Genomic DNA, 18,827 nt, shown 5'->3' on the forward strand with positions numbered 1-18,827 from the left:
CAGAGCTCGAACACTGTGCTGGAAGAACTGCTGCTCTCTTCAGAGCTGTCAGGCAGGGACGTTTAAGTCTGCTGAAGCTGTGCCTACAGCCGCCCCTTCCTCCAGGTGCTCTGTCCCAGGGAGATGGGGGTTTTATCTAAAAGTCCCTGACTGGGGATGCTGCCTCTTTTTCAGAGATGCCCTGCTCAGAGAGGAGGAATCTAGAGAGGCAGTCGTCCTTGCTGAGCTGCGGTGGACTCCGCCCAGTTCGAACTTCCAAGCGACTTTGTTTACACAGTGAGGGTAAAACCGCCTACTCAAGCCTCAGCAGTGGTGGACGCTCCTCCCTGCACCAAGCTCGAGCATCCCAGGTCGACCTCAGACTGCTGTGCTAGCACTGAGAATTCCAAGCCAGTGGATCTTAGCTTGCTGGGCTCCGTGGGGGTGAGATCCGCTGAGCCAGGTACTGGAGGGAATCTCCTGGTCTGCTGGTTGTGAAGACCATGGGAAAAGCGCAGTATCTGGGCTGGAATGTACTGTTCCTCCCGGTACAGTCTATCACAGTTTCCCTTGGCTAGGAAAGGGAAATCCCCCGACCCCTTGTGTTTCCTGGGTGAGGCGACACCGCACCCTGCTCCGGCTTGCCCTCTGTGGGCTGCACCCACTGTTCATCCAGTAGCAAGGAGATGAACTGGATACTTCAGTTGGAAATACAGAAATCAGCCGCCTTCTGCGCCGATCTCGCTTGGAGCTGCAGACCGGAGCTGTTCCTATTTGGCCATCTTGCCAGATCTCCCTGTGAGCAACCTCTTAATGCCATGAATACCCAGTCTGTTTTAGTGACCCAAATTAAGAGATTTGGAATCCAGTTGCCTCACCTGACCAACAGTGAGCTGCTTTTCCCCTGTGTTTCCATGGACATAAAGTGGCCAGGGAGAGAGATCTTCCATGTTCACGACTCTCCCTGATATGCTTAGTGATGCTAGGTGACAACACGATCAATTCTCCTCAAATTAACGCATTCACGTAATGGCCAGTTTGCCACATTTACTGAATCTCCTGATTGTCATTTTAGCAGCTTTCACAGGAATACTCATTTTTGGTTATTAAAGATGAAATATACCTTTCCGAATATTACCTCAATGGAGGTGGATATACCTTAGGAATTGGGGGAAAATCCAGAATTAAAGACTGAGAATTTTCTGAATTATTATTTTTTCAATCCAAAATCTGGCATTTTGCATATGATAGAGTTCCTTAAATATTCTTGATATGTGTGGGAGTCTTTCAAATACCATTAAAAAAATCTGTTCAACATACATACTTTCTTTTTTTCTTAGTGTTCTCTCGCATTTTTTCAGTGGCTTTATCAGACAGAATTGTTTATTTTGATTGAGAATAAAGACGGTTGACCAAATGCAGCTGGGATGTGCCTCTTCCTCAGAGAGGAAGCAAAATGTTAAGTAAATCTGCACACTTCAAACACATCTTTTGAGAGAAAACATGGGAATTCAATAAAGGGGCAATGGAAGACACTGTGGTGGAAGAGGGAGGAAGCGGGACTGCCTGTTTGGTATTGCCGGGTGCCACGACTGGACCCTGGACACAGACTGGACCCGAGGAAGGGGTGAGTGAAGGAACCCTAGGACCCCACATTCCTGCTGTGGACCTCTGAGATCGTAGACACAGGAGTTCCCTTTGAGGGACTGGCAGGCAGGGTCGCAGGGAGAAGATGCAGAGGCACTGCTTGAACCTGTGTGGAGCCCAAAAGGCTTCTGTGTGTTGGGCAGCTGCAGCAAAACAGGGCTCTAGGTGCCCACCCCCAAGGCTCTGTGTCGTGCCCTAAGCGACTGCAGCTCCTACTGTCTGCTGGACTGGGAGATAGCAGAGTCCAGGCTCGCTCATGTGCCCAACACAGGCCCCACTGCCATTGCCACAGGACCAAGGTGCATCTGAACCACATGCCCCCGTGTTTGCCCCTGCTTCCCAAGATTGCCTGCCTGGCTGTTTCTGTGGCGGTGGGAGTGGGGGAGGTCAGGAGGAGTGGGGGAGAGGGAGGGGAAGGGGGTGAGGGAAGAGGAGGGAATTCTTCCTAATTCATTCTACAAGGCCAGCATTACCCTGATGCCCAGACCAGACAAAGGCACAACGAGAAAGAGAAAACTGCCGGCCAGTATCCCTGACGAACACAGGTGCAAAAATCTTCAACAAAATACTAACAAACTGAATCCAACAGCACATCAAAAAGATGATCAATTGAGATCTATCCCAGAAATGCAAGGATGATTCAACACACACAAATCAATACATATAATATGTCTCATGAACAGAACAAAGATCAAAAATGGTATGATCAGCTCAGTAGACGCAGAAAAAGCATTTGACAAAATCGCAGCATCACTTCATGACAAAAACTCTCAACAAATTAGGTACAAAAGGAGCATACCTCAACATAACAAAAGGCTATATGTAACTAACCCACATCATACTGAATGGGGAAAAGCTGAAAGCCTTTTCTCTAAGAACAGGAACAAGAGAAGGATACTCACTCTCACCGCTCCTATTTAACATAGTACTGAACGTCCTCCCAGAGCAGTTAGGCACCAGGAAGACATAAATGACATCCAAACGGAAAGAAAGGACATCAAATTGCACCCCTTCACAGGTGACCTGATCGGATAGATCGAAAACCTAAAGACTCCCCGAAAACTCTTTAGAACTGGTAAACAAATTCAATAGAGTTGCAGGATACAAAATCTGCGTGAGAAAATCAGTAGTGTTTCTATGCACCAATAATGAACTAGTAGAAAAGGAAATCAAGAGAGCAAACCCTGCAGCCATAAGAAAGAATGAGTTCATAGCTGGAAGCCATCATTCTCAGCAAACTAACACAGGAACAGAAAACCAAACACCGCATGTTCTCACTCATAGGTGGGAGCTGAACAATGAGAACACGTGGACAAAGGGAGGGGAACATCACACACCAGGGCCTGTTGGAGGGGAGTGGGGGGAAAGGGGAGGGAGAGCATTAGGACAAATACCTAATGCATGTGGGGCTTAAAACCTAGATGACGGGTTGATAGGCGCAGCAAATCACCATGGCACATGTATACTTATGTAACAAACCTGCACGTTCTGCACACGTATCTCCGAACTTAAAGTAAAACTTAAAAAAAAGCCACTCCATTTACACTAGCCACAAAAAAAGTATCTAGGAATAAATGTAACTAAGGATGTGGTAGATCACCACAATGAAAACTTCAAGACACTGACAAAAACAATTGAAGAGGACACAAAATAATGGCAAGGCATTCCATGCTTATGGATTAGAAGAATGAAAATTGCTTAAATGACCATATTACCCAAAGCAATCTACAGATTCAATGCAATCCCACCCAAAATACCAATGATATTTTTTACAGAAATAGAAAAAAAATCCTAAAATTCATATGGGACCGCAAGAGACCTCAAATAAACAAAGAAATCCTGAGGGGGAAACAAACAAACAAACAAACAAAGCTGGAGGCATCACTCTGCCTGACTTCAAAATATACTATAAAGCTATAGTAACCAGGACATCATGATATTGTCATAGAAACTTAAAGGCTTAAATGGAAAACTTGAAACTATAAAAATAACAAAGGAGAGAAGCTTCAGGGCATTGTTCTAGTAGGGCAAATATTTTATGGGCAAGACTACAAAAGCACAGACAACAAAAGCAAAAATACGCAAATGGGACCATATAAAACCAAAAAGCTTCTGTATAGCAAAGGAAACAATCAATAGAGTGAGGAGACAACCTGTAGAATGGGAGAAAATACTTAAAAACTAATCGTCCGATAAGAGACTAATATCCAGAATACACTAGGCTTTCAAAGAACTCAACAGCAAAACTCCCCTAAATAATACTATTAAAAATGAGCAAAGGATCAGAATAGACATTTCTCGAAAGAAGGCATACAAGTCACCAAGAAGTTTATGGAAAATTGCTCAACCTCACTAATCATCAGGAAAATGCAAGTCCAAACTACCATGAGATATCCTCTCACCCCAGTTAGAATGGCCATTATGAAAAAGACAAAAAGATAAGTTTTGGCGAGGATGTGAAGAAAGGGGAGTTCTTTTTTTTTTTTTTTTTTATACTTTAAGTTCCAGGGTACATGTGCACAACGTGCAGGTTTGTTACATATGTATACTTGTGCCACGTTGGTGTGCTGCACCCATCAACTCATCAGCACCCATCAACTCGTCATTTACATCAGGTATAACTCCCAATGCCATCCCTCCCCTCTTCCCCCTCCCCATAATAGGCCCCGGTGTGTGATGTTCGAAAGGGGAGTTCTTACACATTGTTGGTCCCAGTGTAAATTAGTGCAGACATCATGGAAAACAGTATGGAGGTTTCTCAAAAAACTGAAAACACACCTACCATATGATCCAACAGTCCCTCAACTGGGTATTTATCCAAAAGAAAGGAAGTCGGTGTATCAAAGAAAGATTTGCTTTCCCATGTTTGTTGCAGCACTATTCCCAATAGCTAAGGTACGGAATCATCCTAAGTGTCCATCGACGTGAATGGATAAAGAAAATGTGGTATCTATACACAATAGAACATTATTCAGCTACCAGAAAGAATGAAGTCCTGTCATTCGAGGCAACATGAATGAACCTGGAGGATTTTATGTTAAGTGAAACAAGGCAGGCACAGATAGACAAATACCACACATCCTCACTCATATGTGGAAGCTGAAGGAAATTGGGCTCGTAGAAGTAGAGAGTAGAGTTGTGGTTACTAGAGGCTGGGAAGTACAGAGGGGAGGGGAGGATAGGGAGAGGTTGGCTAATGGATACTACATTACGGATCGATAGGAGGAATAAGTTTAAGTGTTCTATAGCACTGCAGGTTGAATACAGTTAACAGTATGGTATAGTATATGTTTAAAAAAAGCTGGAAGAGGGGATTTTGAATGTTTCCAGTGCAAAGGAATGATAAATGTTTGAGGTGATGGATACCCTAATTACTCTGGTATAGTCATTACACGTTGAATAGATGTATCAAAATATCACTCTGTACCTCATAAATATGCACAACTATTATGTGTCAACTAAAACATAAAAGAAAAAAAAGGAAGACAAATACCACATGATCTCACTCATGTGGAATCTTACAAAGTTGATCTAATAGAAGCAGAGAGTAGAATGATGGTTGCCAGAGGCTGGGGGTGGCGGGGCTTGCGGGGGATATGGCAAGGGAAGATGTTGGTCAAAGGGTACAAAGTTCCAGTTAGACAGGAGCAAGGAGCTTTAGTGATCTATTGCACAGCATTTCTAGTTAAAAATAATGTATTACATATTTTGAAACTGCTCAAAGAGTAGATTGTAAATGTTCTCGCCACAAAAGAATGATAGGTAGGTGAGGAGACGGATATGCTAATTAGCTTCGTTTAATCATTCCACATTGTATACATATATCAAAACATCATATTCTACCCCATAAATATATATAATTATTATTTGCTTTTTTAAATAAAATAAATCTATAGAGACTGCTGCTTCTGGGAAGGTGGTGTAGTTGTACATTTCCCTATTCTTCCCACTAAGTACAACTTAAAATTCGAGACACTATATATAAAACAAACATAAGGCTGAAAGTGGAGAGGAGAAAGCAGAGCAACTGAGGACCTCAGAACGATATGGTGGTGAGTTCCTTGGGTTTTGTTTTTGCCTGATATATCCCAAAGTTGGAGCTGAAGAAACCAGCTACTAGGGAATTCCAAAATGCACAGGCAAAACAAAACAAAGCTAAACAAAACAAGCGAAGAAACGAAGAAATAAACCTACAAAAGCCTGTTCTTCCTAACCTAAGGATCAGAAAAGAGGCAACCCAACAAGACAGAAAATATTTTCACAGTAACTGCTCTACTCCAGTTGAACGCCTCGGAAAACTCTGTGGCCCCACTCATGCCGGCAAAGATCTAGCGGGGGACATGGACTTCCACATTCATTTCCATGGGCAGAGACGAGAGCCCCTTCGCGCTACCATATCAGCAGGATTATGTGGAGATCTCCAACATATACCCCCACCAGGCCGTAAGGAGGCACCCCTCTTTGTCCCTGCTGGGATGATGTCAGGATTTTCACCACCGCTCCATGTGAAGGATGACACTGAATCCATGGGCTAAAGAGAAAATCTTCCAGATGTAAATTAGGAGAGCCATTATGGAAAACAGTATGAAGGTTCCTCATAAAGTTAAAATAGAACTACCATATGACCTAGCCTTCCCACTTCTGGGACTGTATTCAAAGGCTATGAAATCAACATGTCAGAGAGGTGTCTGCACTCCCATCTTCACTGCATCACTATTCACAATAGCCAAAATTTACAGTGAACCTAAGTGTTCATCAGCGGATTAACGAATAAAGAAAATGTGGTCTATATACACCATGGAATACCGTTCTGCCATGTAAAAGAAGGAAATCATGGCATTTCCATGTGTGGAAGGTGAAAAAGTCGATCTTTTAGAAGTAGCGAGTGGAATGGTGGTTACCAGAGGCTGGAGTTTGGGGGAGTGGGGGAGATGTTGACCAAAGGGTGCAAAATTTCAGCTAGGCAGGAGGAATAATTTCAAAAGATCTCTTCTTCACCATGATGACTACAGTTAATAACAATATGTCGTATACGTGAAATTTGCTGAGAGTAGTTTTTAAGTGTTCTCACCACACACAAAAAACGGTAAGTATGTGAGGTAATGCATATGATAATTACCTTGATTTAGCCATTTCACAGTGTATACTTATTATCAAAACATCATGCTGTACACCACAAATATATACAATTTTTATTGGCCGATTTAAATAAAAAGAATACTGAAGACTGAGTCTCCCAGGACTTCAGAAAGTGAATTGAACTGAAAGGAAATGATTATAAGACATGTCAATATCTGTGATGCAAAGCTAAACCATTGTTGAAAGGAAAATTTATGCCATTAAGTGCTTCCATTAGACAAATGAAAAATTATCAAAGCAGTAATCTATGATGTCACTACACTAAACTAGAAAAAGAGGAGCAAAAGAAGCAGAAGGAAGGAAATGTGAAAGATAGGTAAAATAATCAATGAAATGGAAACCCGAAAAATAACAGAGAAAATCAATAAATAAAAACCGAGGTCTTTAAGAAGACCAGTAAAACATACACAATTTAATAAAGACTGACAAAATAAGCCTGTGATGATTCACTGCGTTTGTGCATATTTACTGAATGACTTTAATAACTATAGTTGTGAAACTTTTCATATAGTCGACTTTAGGAAGCTAAGCCCTTATGTTTTCAATATGAATCATACAATGGAAAGAAGAAATAAAAGAAACATTGGACTCTTGATTTAAATCACAACAAAATCTGATTTTTGAACTAACAGCCAGATCCCTGTCTTTCATCATACAAATGAGTTTCTCCAATGTCTTCCACAATTAACTCAGTTTCCTTTCTGAGAGGTAGACATGATACCCAAATAACTGTACTATGAGTTCCATTTATCATGCTACGAACATGTCTTTGCAAATTGGAAAGTTCTTGGAAAGGAAATTTCCCATGATTCATGTAATGCTAAAAAGAAGGTTGTTGAAATTTTTTACACTTTGAATCAATTATTCTTCCATACTGTTAGAAAAGTCTTGTATTACATGGACATTTGAGTGGCGACTTAGGTGAAGGCCTTCTGCCTTTTGTAAAATATTATATATAACTCATAATTTTCTATTATGTGTTATGTAACTGAAATAACAATACCTTTTTATGATGTCTCCACAAAAATGTTTGTGTGTGTGTGTGTGTGTGTGTGTGTGTGTTCTACAAGATCCAAGCCATTTTTTAATTGGCCAAATTCATAACCTCAGATCCTCTTAATAATTATCATAAACTGCTTTTTTTGCTATTGCTGACCAATCAATTCTAACTTCAGGCAATGAATTTTGTCAATCTGATTAGACTGTTAGAGGGGAAATTCTTATCAAATTCATCATGTATTTGTTTACCTTTCTCTTAATATTGTCCACTTTTTTCTCTTCACATTTCTTTCAACAAAACAAATAAACAGCTTGTACTCTTTCTCTGCCACAGCAAATGCAACATCAACAACAACGAGGTGGGGGAGGGGGAGAGATGAGCTTTTTTACATCAAAATGCCCATCCATAAAAGCAGAAATGAATTATAGTATTAGAGAAATCACCGTTTTTTTTAACCAACAAAGTAATAATCAAATCAGGCAAGAGCCCTGAATGAATACTAAGGCCAAGAGGTAAAATTTTGTTGGAGAGCAGAATATCCGCATGTCATCGAAATATCATGACAGACTACTTATTAACCACAACAGGAGAAAAGTACCTTCCCAATGTAGTACTCTGTCTGAAAAATACCGTAATTAAGTGATAAAACTGAAGAATACAAACCGCATCACCGATAACCAGAGAAACTGGCCTTAGGAGCCTCCAGATGTGATATAACGTGAACTGCTCGTCACCTTCTTAATATTCGTGCCCAAAGTGTCAAACATAAATATAAACAAGAGGCAAATATCAGACCAGCCCGTATTGTGGGACACTTTACATGACAACAGGCCTCAGCTCTGAAAAAAATGTCATCGTCATGGAAGGTTTAAAAAATTGGTTGGGGTACTGTTTGCAATTAGAGGACACTAAAGAGACATGACAACTGTGTGCAATGTACCATGCTTGACTGGATTGTTGATCCCCCAAAAAGTCTTTCAAAAGGATATTACGGGGACATTTGGTGAAATTTAAATATGAACTGTATGTGAACTTGGATGATGTTACCCCTTCATTGTTACATTTCTTCAATGTGATAATGGCACTGTGGTTTCATAGGAGTACATTGTAGTGTTTAGGAGGTGCATGCTGAAGTAACTGGTTGAAGTGTTTGAAACTCTTACGTGTTTAAGCAAGAAAAAAAAATTACTGAGAGCTAAAGCAATGAGATAATGTGAATCTAGGCATAAGATTGTTCACTGTATTACCCCCTCAGCTTTGTGTATTTTCAAAATGAAACGTTGAGGAAAATAGATTCCTCATATTTAGAGTTATGCACTGAAATGTTTACAAATCAAATAAGACACGTTAAGATATCCACATATGATTTTTGTACTTTTTTGATTTCTGATATTTGCTTGAAAATAATCTGGAGGACGGGGAGGGGAGAGGATATGTATGAAATGTGATTGGCCATGAGTCTTTAATGGTTGCAGTTGGGAGATGGATATTTGGAGGTTCCTTATGTTATCCTCTCTTGTGCTTTCGTTCTCAAAATGTGGTCCCTTACCAGTAGTGTTCGCATCATCAGGGAACTTGTTTGATAGGCAAACTCAGCCGGCATGGTGGCTCACGCCTGTAATCCCAGCACTTTGGGAGGCCCAAGCTGGTGGATCACCTGAGGTCAGGAGCTCAAGACCAGCCTGACCAACATGGAGAAACCCCATCTCTACTGAAAATACAAAAGTAGCCGGGCGTGGTGGTGACTGCCTGTAATTCCAGCTACTCGGGAGGCTGAGGCAGGAGAATCGCTTGAACCTGGGTGGCAGAGGTTGCAGTGAGCCGAGATCGCGTCATTGCACTCAAGCCTGGGCAGCAAGAGTGAAACTCCGTCAAAAAAAAAAAAAAAGACAAAGAAAAGAAAAGAAAAATGAAAAGAAAAGAGAAAAAGCAAAGCCAACCAAACTCTGGGTCCCACCCCAGACCTTGTTATCTGAGAATACAGATATGGAGCTCCGAAATCTTTGTTTTATCAAGCCCTCTGGGGCTTGATAATCAAGCTAGTGTTTTAGGACCACTGCTCTAATGCACCATATACAAAAAAATTAATACACCATAGCTAAGTTACATTTACTATGGGAGAGGAAAGCTGGTTTGACATTAGCAAAGCTGTAACTGGAAGGGGACCCGAGAGAGGTTTATGTATTGCTCATATATTTTGTTGTTTGTTCTAGATACTAATTGCATGCGTATATTTAATTTTTGAAAACTCACTAAGAGGCCTGGCTTGGTGGCTCACACCTGTAATCTCTGCACTTTTGTCTGGCGGACTGCTTGAGCCCAGGAGTTCACGATGGCCTGGGCAACATGGCGAAACCCCCCGTCTCTACCAAATATAGAAAATTAGCTGGGGATGGTGGCGTGTGCTTGTAGTCCCAGGTACTTGAGAGGCCGAGGCAGGAGGATTGCTTGAGCCCAGGAGGTGGAGGTTGCAGTGAGCCAAGATCACCGACACTGCACTTCAGCAGCCTGAGTGACAGAGTGAGGGGCTGCTTTTTTGTTTCATCTTTGTTTACAAATCAAATAAAGAAAGCAACCCAAAGAATGAAGGAAGGAAGGAAGGAGAGAGAGAGAGAGAGAGAGAGAGAGAGAGAGAGAGAGAGAGAAAGGGAGAAAGGATAAGAAAGAGAGAAAGAAAGGAAAAGAAAGAAAGAGAAAACTCACTAAGATATACATTTATGACTTTTTAACCGTTTGGATTATAAGATAAACTTTGCTGAAGGTTTTGGAAAAAACCTGGAAGTTACTTAGGCCAGGTACTCTAGAGATACTGGATTCTCCCATAACTGATCCACAGATTCAGTGAAAATGCAATCCAAATCTGTTACAACCGAATTTTTGGGAAACTTGAAATTGCATGCTAATTTATGAAGAAGGACAAAAGGCGTAAGACATGCGGGGGTGGGGGTGGCGTGGTGTAGGGAGACAGGAAGAAGAAAGGAAGGAAGGAAGGAGGAAAGGGAAGAAAGGGAAGAAAGGAAGGGAAGGGAAGGGAAGGGAAAGGAAAGAAAAGGAAATGAAAGGAAAAGGTAAGGAAAACACAAGGAAACAATACTAATATGGAAATGCTGGCAGCATTCCTTTTAAAATCCGGAACAACCCAAAGAAGCCCAATTTTGCTGTCGCTATTAGATCTTGTACTAGATTTCCTAGCCAGCGCAGTTAAAACACAACCAAACAACCAACCAAAAAACAAAAATCGCAAACAAAAAAACCCCATAACTTCAATTCTATTTCTACTATGCATAAACTCACAGATAATCCCAGAACGCCTACTACAGAGTTTAGCATGTTGACTGACTTTAAGATCAAGTCACGTTTTTAAAAGTTAAAGTCGTTTCTGTAAATTAGATCCAAATAGAAATTGTCCTTTTAAACAGACATCAAGTGCAAGCACAGCAACGATCTACAGTATCTTGGAATAAATACAATGAATGATGTGCAAGATCTAAATATACAAAAGATAAAACTAAAAACTGAACTGAAAGATTAAAACATTAAGGGCCCACGTAAGTGGAGACATCCCAAGTTGGTGAACAGGAAGGCTGAGTATTCTGCAGATAGTGGATTCTCCCCTAACTGATCCACAGATTCAGTGAAAATGCAATCCAAATCTGTTACAACTGAGTCTGGGGAGACTTGACATTGCACACTAATTCATGCGGAGGGACGAAAAGGCAAAGAATAGCAAAGACGTGTTTGGAGATGATGAATACCATGCAGGAGCTTGCCCTAGCCGATGTCAAGATGTATCATGAAGTGAGAAAATTTAGGACAATTTAGTAGTGGCACAGGAATAGACACATTTATCTGTGGAACATTACAGGGAGTTCATAAACAGAGACAAATACGGACGAAAGTGTTTCCAAGCATCGTTCCCTGGGGGTTGCAAAGTCACCACTGATTGGGAATCCGCGGCACAGAAATATGGATCGATCTTTAATCACATGCTGAATTTTTAAAAGGTAAATTACAAAATACCAAGTACGTGAGTTAAAAATGCATGCACACAAAATATTTCACACCCAAAGGGAGACCAATCTGGGAAACAAGCCTTGGGGAGTATAAAGCTCAACGATCACTTCAGGATTTCTTGACTGACCTAGTACAGGGAGCAGGAGAAGCTACATGGAGGTGAAGGGGGCGTGACCTCAGAACGTGAGCCTCAAGAGATCTCGAGGTTCATTGGTCGCCAGCCACAGCGGCGGGAGGTTGAAGGCAGCGCAAGAGCTCACTGGCCTTTGTGGCAAGGGCGGGAAGGGAAGCAGAAGCTGGATCTTCCCTCAGACCCTCTGACTGGTTCTGACTTGCTGGAGGCTGGGGCAACCACAGGTTGACATGAGAATTAGGCCCTCGTTCTCCACGCCTCTTATTTCCTCCCACCCTCCTGAGCCAGATTCCCAACTCTGCTACCTTCCGCTCTCTGCTACCTCAGCAGGGAACTCCCATCTGCTCCTGATGTCCCATCGCGCCCTCAGCTGTCCCGGAATCCCTTTTGGGAGGACCCCTTGCTCCAGCCCCCTGAGCCCCGGCCTTTGGCCAGTGAGGCAGGGCTCATGGGACTACTTTTGATTCAGAGGTCCGGGAGGGAGTGGATGATTGGGCTTCCTGAGGAAGTGGTGCGCTCCAGGGTGGTGGGACTGTGTGTGTGGTGTGGGGTGGGGTGGGGGTGGGGGGAGATGGTGTGCTCCAGAAAAATTGTTGAAGTGTGGAGAGGAATATGGAAGAGTTGGGGGAGACTGTGGAGGGAATGTGTGGGTTTGCATGAAAGCAGAAAAGGTGTGTCAGTCCAAGAGAAACACTACTGCACTGAGGAGTTTCCTATTGGCTAGATCAGAACCTGACACTTCATAGGAGGCTCAACAGGTACCTGCTGAATGAAGAATCAAGAGAATCGGCCGGGCCCGGTGGCTCATGCCTGTAATCCCAGCACCATGGGAGGCCGAGGCGGGTGGATCAGCCTGGCCAACATGGTGAAACCCCGTCTCTATTAAAAATTACAAAAAATTAGCCAGGCGTGGTGGCAGGCACCTGTAATCCCAGCTACTCGGGAGGATGAGGCAGGAGAATCACTTGAACCCGGGAGGCAGAGGTTGCAGTGAGCCGAGATCACGCCATTGCACTCCAGCCTGGGTAACAAGAGCGAAACTCCGTCTCAAAAGAAAAAAGAAAAAAAAAAAAAAAAAAAAAAAAAAGAAGAATCAAGGGGATGCATGAAGGGATGAATGAAATTAATAATTGAAAGAGGGCCAGGGATCCAGGAGAACAATACGATTTCATGGGATACAAGAGGGAAATCAGTTCAAAGGGGGAGCAAGGGAATAATTAAGTGTAAGGTGGGGTACAAGAAAAAAAATCAGCATGAATCAGCACGAAATGTGAGGGGAAAATTGAATATAGGGCATAGAAGAGACTGACAATGGAATTGAGTGCTGGGGGCACAAAATCCTGTGTGGGGAGTGAATGAATGCAGGAGGTTCGGAAGAGAATTGTTGAAGTGGATGCCAGGAATAATACCTGGGTTTGGCAGAGTGCAGGATGATACACAAGAAGGGGGTGTAGTAATGGTGGAAGAGGGCACGGGAGTGCATGTACATGCCTGAAAGTGGGGTCTGTGGTGAAGTGATGGTAAGCAAGGAGAATAATGACTGCATTGAATGGGTATGGGATCCTTGCCAAGAGTTTCTCGGGAAGGGGCTATGTGTGACTGGGGCTTCTGTGAAGGAGGCAACATGAGCAAGGAGGTCGCAGTGAAGGCTGGTGAAAACCGTGGGAGAAGAAGGGGAGGGAAGGCAATCTGATTCCAGCGGTGAGAAGGATGGAGAAGGAGCATTCAGCCACCTCAGATAGGGTTTTCCAAGGGCAGAGGAAGTACGCTGGGGGTAGGGGATCATGTGGCCATTCTGACCTCCACTCCTGACCCTAGAAGCATGGATCCCAAATAAATACCTGCTGCACCCTGCTGCCCCTCTGACTCTGAATGCACAGCGTGAGACTGGAGCCCCATGGGGGACTCAGCTTGGCCCCAGAAGAGCTATAGGTTGCTGTGACCGCTGCCACGACCATGGTATTACTGCCCAAATCAGCGGCCACAAGCATTTCTGCCTCTTCCAGGCCTGCGAGTGTCACAATTGTGCCCTCTTCTCATGAGTATGGTGTCTGAGATGGGGAGGGCCCAGACCTTCTCTAAATGGGACTAACCTTAGCCCCGCAATCCTTTACTTCAGAGAACACCTCAGGGTCTTGCCTGCTGTGAGTGCCTTGAAGAGGGAGCAGCGGGCACGGCCAAAGAGACACCTGGCTCAAGGACCAATAAGGAGTATGGCTGCCCCTCCCAAAGCTCCCATCCGTGTCAGGAATTTGACCATCAGAGCAGGAGTCCTCAGTGAGTGTTTCTGGCCAGGGAGGGAGCCAGAGTTTGGGTGGAGGAAGCATGAGTAGTTCTGTCACCAGTCCTGTCACAGAATTGCAGTGTGACCTGGGGCAAGTTGCTCCCCGGACCTTAGTTTGCCCAGGTGCAAAATGTCATCAATGTTATCTACCGAGTGTTTGCAGGAAGGAGAGAGCTGGGGGACAAGGGAACTGAAGAGCTCCTTGGTGAGATGAGACCTGAGACTGGATGTGGGGTGAAGTGGGGTGGGGTTGGGGGAAAGACTCATCAAAGCTGTTCCTGGTCTTTCACAGCTGGGAGGGAGAACAACATGCTGCAGCCCGAGACCCACATCTTCACAGCCTCCGAGGAGGTAAGGAGAGTCGGTGACCAGTCGGGCAGGCTCCCACCCAGCCACTGTCCAGACATCTTTCACTGTGTCCCAAGGATATGGGTTTCATCTCCAATCCTATCACCAGCTCACCATGTGACCTTGGGAAAAATCACTTCTCCTCCCTGGGCCTCAGTTTCCCCAGTTGCAAAATGAAAGGTAAGACTGGCTGGTCTTCAAGGTCTTCAGAGCTCTGACATTCTAGGCTCCTATCCTCATCCCAAAAGATGTCCACACCTCCTCTCTCCATGGCCGGCCTGGTACCTGACTGCAACCTGTGCTCTCTGCCCCTGCAGGGGAGCTCCCAAGGGGCTCTACTGCTTGGCCAGGCCCCAGAATCTTTGTCTCTGCCTCGTACTCCAGTGACCTTGGAGCAGCAACTGGTTTCTCCTTCTGGAGATCCCCACAGGCCCCCTGCCCTGCCCAGCATGTGAGTAGAGTGAGGACCATGGAGCAGGTTGTGTCTTGTGTGCCTAACCTTGTGCTTGATGCCATGGGAGATGGAAGGGGAAGAGCGGGAGGAGGAGGAGGAGGAGGAAGTGGAGGGGGGGAGGAGTAAGAGGAGGAGGAGGAGGAGGAAGAGAAGGAGGAGGAGAAGAAGGAGGAGGACAAGGCAGCACGTAATACTAACGGGCGAGGACAGGGCTCTCCTAGCTTTGCTATTTTCTATTTGTGAGACTTTGGACAAGTGACTTTATGTGTCTGAACCTCCATTTCCCTATGGATATACTGAGGACAATATTCTATACCCAGAGCATTGAAAAGAGAACTGGCACAAGGCCTGCCACATAATAGGGCTTCAACAAATGGGGGTTGTTATTCCACATGAAACAGGTGGATGGGATAGAAGGTCCTGCTGAAAGGTGGGGTCCACGCTGGTGAGGGCCACAGAGGCCCAGGGCAAAGTCCAGAGGCCATTAGAGAAAGCTTCCTGGAGACGAGCCATGCTTGTCCTTCAAGACCCATGGGGACTGGGCAATATGGAAGTGAGAACCAGTCCCTGAACAGGGACGGTAATCACATCTCTCCAAGTGCTTTGCAAATTAAAACACGGACACCTGTAATTTCCCATGATTTTCACCATTGCCCTGGGAAGGAAAGAGCTGGTAGGAATAAGCGTCCCTGTCAGGAAAAAGAGGTATGGAAAAGAAACCTGGCCAAGCAGGAGAAGGGACTTGCCCCAGCCGCAATGACTAATGGTCCAGCAGGCATTGGGATTCACACATCCAGATATTGCAAAATCCTGCCCCTCTTTCTGTCTACTGATAGTATGTGTCCACCAGTGGATTTAATCCCCTGGCCTCTCCTTTCCTTGTTTCTAGATGCTCAACTCTGATCCTCCAGCCCTGTGCCACCCTTGACCCTCTTCTACTGCAGCCACAGGTCCTGGGAAAGCAGTGGGGTCCAGAACCCTGGGAGGGATGGAGTTTAGTGGATGGGAAGAGCAGAAGGCCTTGGTGGGGGTGGGGGAGGAGGTTGAGGGAACACGGGGCTGAAGGGGCACTTGTCGTATTGGGAAGAGGTGTAGTTTCCCAGTGCCTATTCTCTCACGCACTTTCCTTTGCAGGTCCCCAAAGTCTCTGACCAGGCTTTGGTTTCTGCCCACTCAGAGTGGCAGCGGAAACTGGAGGCCGCTGAGGCTCTGCTGACTCTGAGAAACTCTGCCCAGGCCCCTCCTGACTCCATCTCCCTGCACCAGCCTTGCAACCCACCAGGTAGCCTGCTCCCTGAAAGGAGAACACAGGGTGGGAATAGCTGGGGAATGGGGGTCGTTGTGGTAAGCAGGTTCTAGCTGAAAAATCAGAGTCAGTAAGTTGAATCTCCTTGGGGCCAGGCACCCAAGCTCCTCAGTATGACTCCCGAGATGGTAGTTGAGCGCTGTTTACTGAATCTTCGGTTTATCGCGCTTTGTGCGCAACAGCAAGCGTTCAGTGCCCTGACGTCAAGAAAGAAGGAAGTTCAGGCCCTGAGAGTGGCAGGGACTTGCCCTCTCTGATATGCATGCAGCATATCAAGTGGAAGAACCGGCCCTCTTGACTTTCAGCCCAGGGTCTATGCTCAGCCCCCTGTGGCCTACTGTGGTCTGGGGAGGACATACAGAGGTGATAAAGGGCTTGGTCTGGAAGGAGGTCTGGTCTCTGCCTTCCGAGAGCATCCAGTCTAGAAGTGGAGCCTGGATGCCCTGGCAAGCTGTGTTTTGTGGTCAAATTTTAACGATGTGCCCAGAGAAGAGGGGCTGGAGGAGCTCCGAGGGGGATAAACAACTGGGGAGGCTGGGAGGGAAGGCTAGGCATTCCCAGATCAAAATGGTGAATGGAGCATGGTGTGTCAGTGAAGAAACACCCCTGGAGGGACTGCTGGAACAGAAAGGGATGAGGCTGGAGAGGGTACCAATCACAGAGGTCTGACAGGTCAGGCTTAGGAGGCTGGACCAGCAACTGTGGGTAGTGAGGAGCCAGGGAACGTTTTCTGAGCTAGGGAGAAGAATTTCACAGACCCCGAGCTTGACAAAAAGACTTGTGGTGGCTTTGATGGAAGGATTGGGGGAGGCGAGATGGGAGATGGGGAAATCAGAGAGGAAGAGGTCTATGCAACAGGCCAGGTGACAAATCTTTGGTTGGGCGGGACACATAAAACGAGTAGATCTGGAAGGGGATGTGGATGTGACCTGGCTCTGGCCCCTTCCTTTCTGTCCACAGCTCCTGCTGGAGATAAAGGATTCCAGCCTCCCAGCCCCTCTCTCCGCCCCAGGCCAGCCAGCTCCATCTCGCTGCCTATTGGACATCTGGGATGCATCTCCCTCTTGAGCTAGGAACCCAGGGGAGGAGGCCTCAACAGAGCACTGCCTATTTAGTATCCAGTTTCTGAATGTGCAAAATGGTTAACGTCCAAAACGCTTAACATCTTTTTTTTTTTTTTTTAAGCCTTCAGGTGTTTTATAAGCTTTTTATTATATGGGGCAATTCCTTGACTGAAGGTGGATATTCTTGTACCTCTATCCCTCACTCTTTTGGATGCCGGGGCCTTTTTCTGTTTCGTAAAGACAGGATTGTGCAATCTAAGTTGATCAGTCTCTCAGTGGGATTCTGTGTGGGTTCATATGCCAGAGTTTTTATTCGTCTTGTGATTGCTGACATACCTGTGCACTCATGTGCGTACCCATGCTTGTGGAAACATGAAGATGTTTTCACTTTGTGTCTAGGTTTATGTACGTGAACAAATAATAAACCCTTGTTGTTATAAGGCACTGTGATATACGGGTTGTTTGTTACCACAGTATAACCCAGACTATCCCGACTCTAACCGATTTGTTCAATTCATGTTTCCAAGTGAGAATCACCTTATCCGATAACTGAGATTTCCTAACATGGCTAGATAAGAAAATGGTAGAGGAAAAAGAGTAAGGTATTTATTCATTGAGCAATTAAGTACCTACCCTCTGCCTGGCATAGACTGTTTCCAGTTGCCCAGAGGGTCATAAGTGGCAATGTCTGTAGGATCAAGCAGATCATGTAAATGAGTAGAGCAGGCCCGATGGGCTCTGGCCAAACTGACAGTGTGTGCTCTACGTAAGCGGGCAGCTGCTACTTGGCTCTAGGCAATTGTTGCCATGCAGGGATAGCGACTCATGGTGGCCAAATTGGCTGGGTTTTCAAGAGAAGATGGAATTCTAGATTTCTATATAAAATCACTCAACTTGTAAGCATTGGCTCGGGTTTCTTCTTTAAGCCCTATATCTGGGCCAAACCAAACTTCCATGAAGGACAGTTTTGCCCAATGGAAATGCCGGTTTTATTCTAGACCAATGTGAATTTTACAGTGGAGGAAACTGAGGCCACTCAGGACAAGAAGAATCAAACAGGGGAAATGAATTAGACTCAGACCCTATTTTTGAAGGACCCATGAAATATGAGGAAGCACCACTACCTTTTATTTATTTTGTGCTCACCGCACTAAGCACATACAGCCTCACGGCAACTTTGCAAGTTAAGCATTATTATTGCCATTTTGCCGATGAGGAAACACACTCAAAGAATGACAGTGACTTGCAAAAGTGGTTTGGGGGAAATTTTTAGCCAAAGATCAGCGAACTCTCCCTTGTCTTTACCAGGCCCTGAATCAGCTAATAGTTCGATTTTTTAATAAAGCATTGAATAAAAGGCTCAAAACTCAAAGCAACAAACATCAGTCAGAGGGTTTTTCCAAAATAGTCCCTTTATTTCTTACTCAAGGTAACAATATGTAGTAATCGATCAGCTCTT

General features: G+C 44.8%; 1 protein-coding gene across 5 annotated transcripts in view; it reads left to right on the forward strand.

The window, feature by feature from the left end:
• LOC105470440 (doublesex- and mab-3-related transcription factor C1) overlaps positions 1–17,813 on the forward strand; it is a 129,926-nt gene extending 112,113 nt beyond the window's left edge. For 3 of the 5 annotated variants that reach the window (XM_071089121.1, XM_071089123.1, XM_071089122.1), the window contains 6 exons: positions 14,032–14,189; positions 14,489–14,547; positions 14,862–14,995; positions 15,888–15,948; positions 16,133–16,280; positions 17,265–17,813. In XM_071089121.1, coding sequence (XP_070945222.1) covers positions 14,126–14,189; positions 14,489–14,547; positions 14,862–14,995; positions 15,888–15,948; positions 16,133–16,280; positions 17,265–17,377 — 579 coding nt within the window. In that variant the 5' untranslated portion in view covers positions 14,032–14,125 and the 3' untranslated portion in view covers positions 17,378–17,813. Of the gene's footprint in view, positions 1–10,730; positions 11,770–14,031; positions 14,190–14,488; positions 14,548–14,861; positions 14,996–15,887; positions 15,949–16,132; positions 16,281–17,264 lie in introns of those variants that run through there. The other 2 variants (XM_071089125.1, XM_071089124.1) reach the window with 2 other exon arrangements.
• The last annotated feature ends 1,014 nt before the right edge of the window (positions 17,814–18,827 follow it).

The sequence above is a fragment of the Macaca nemestrina genome, chromosome X (assembly GCF_043159975.1).
Source record: "Macaca nemestrina isolate mMacNem1 chromosome X, mMacNem.hap1, whole genome shotgun sequence".
Lineage (NCBI taxonomy): Eukaryota > Metazoa > Chordata > Mammalia > Primates > Cercopithecidae > Macaca > Macaca nemestrina.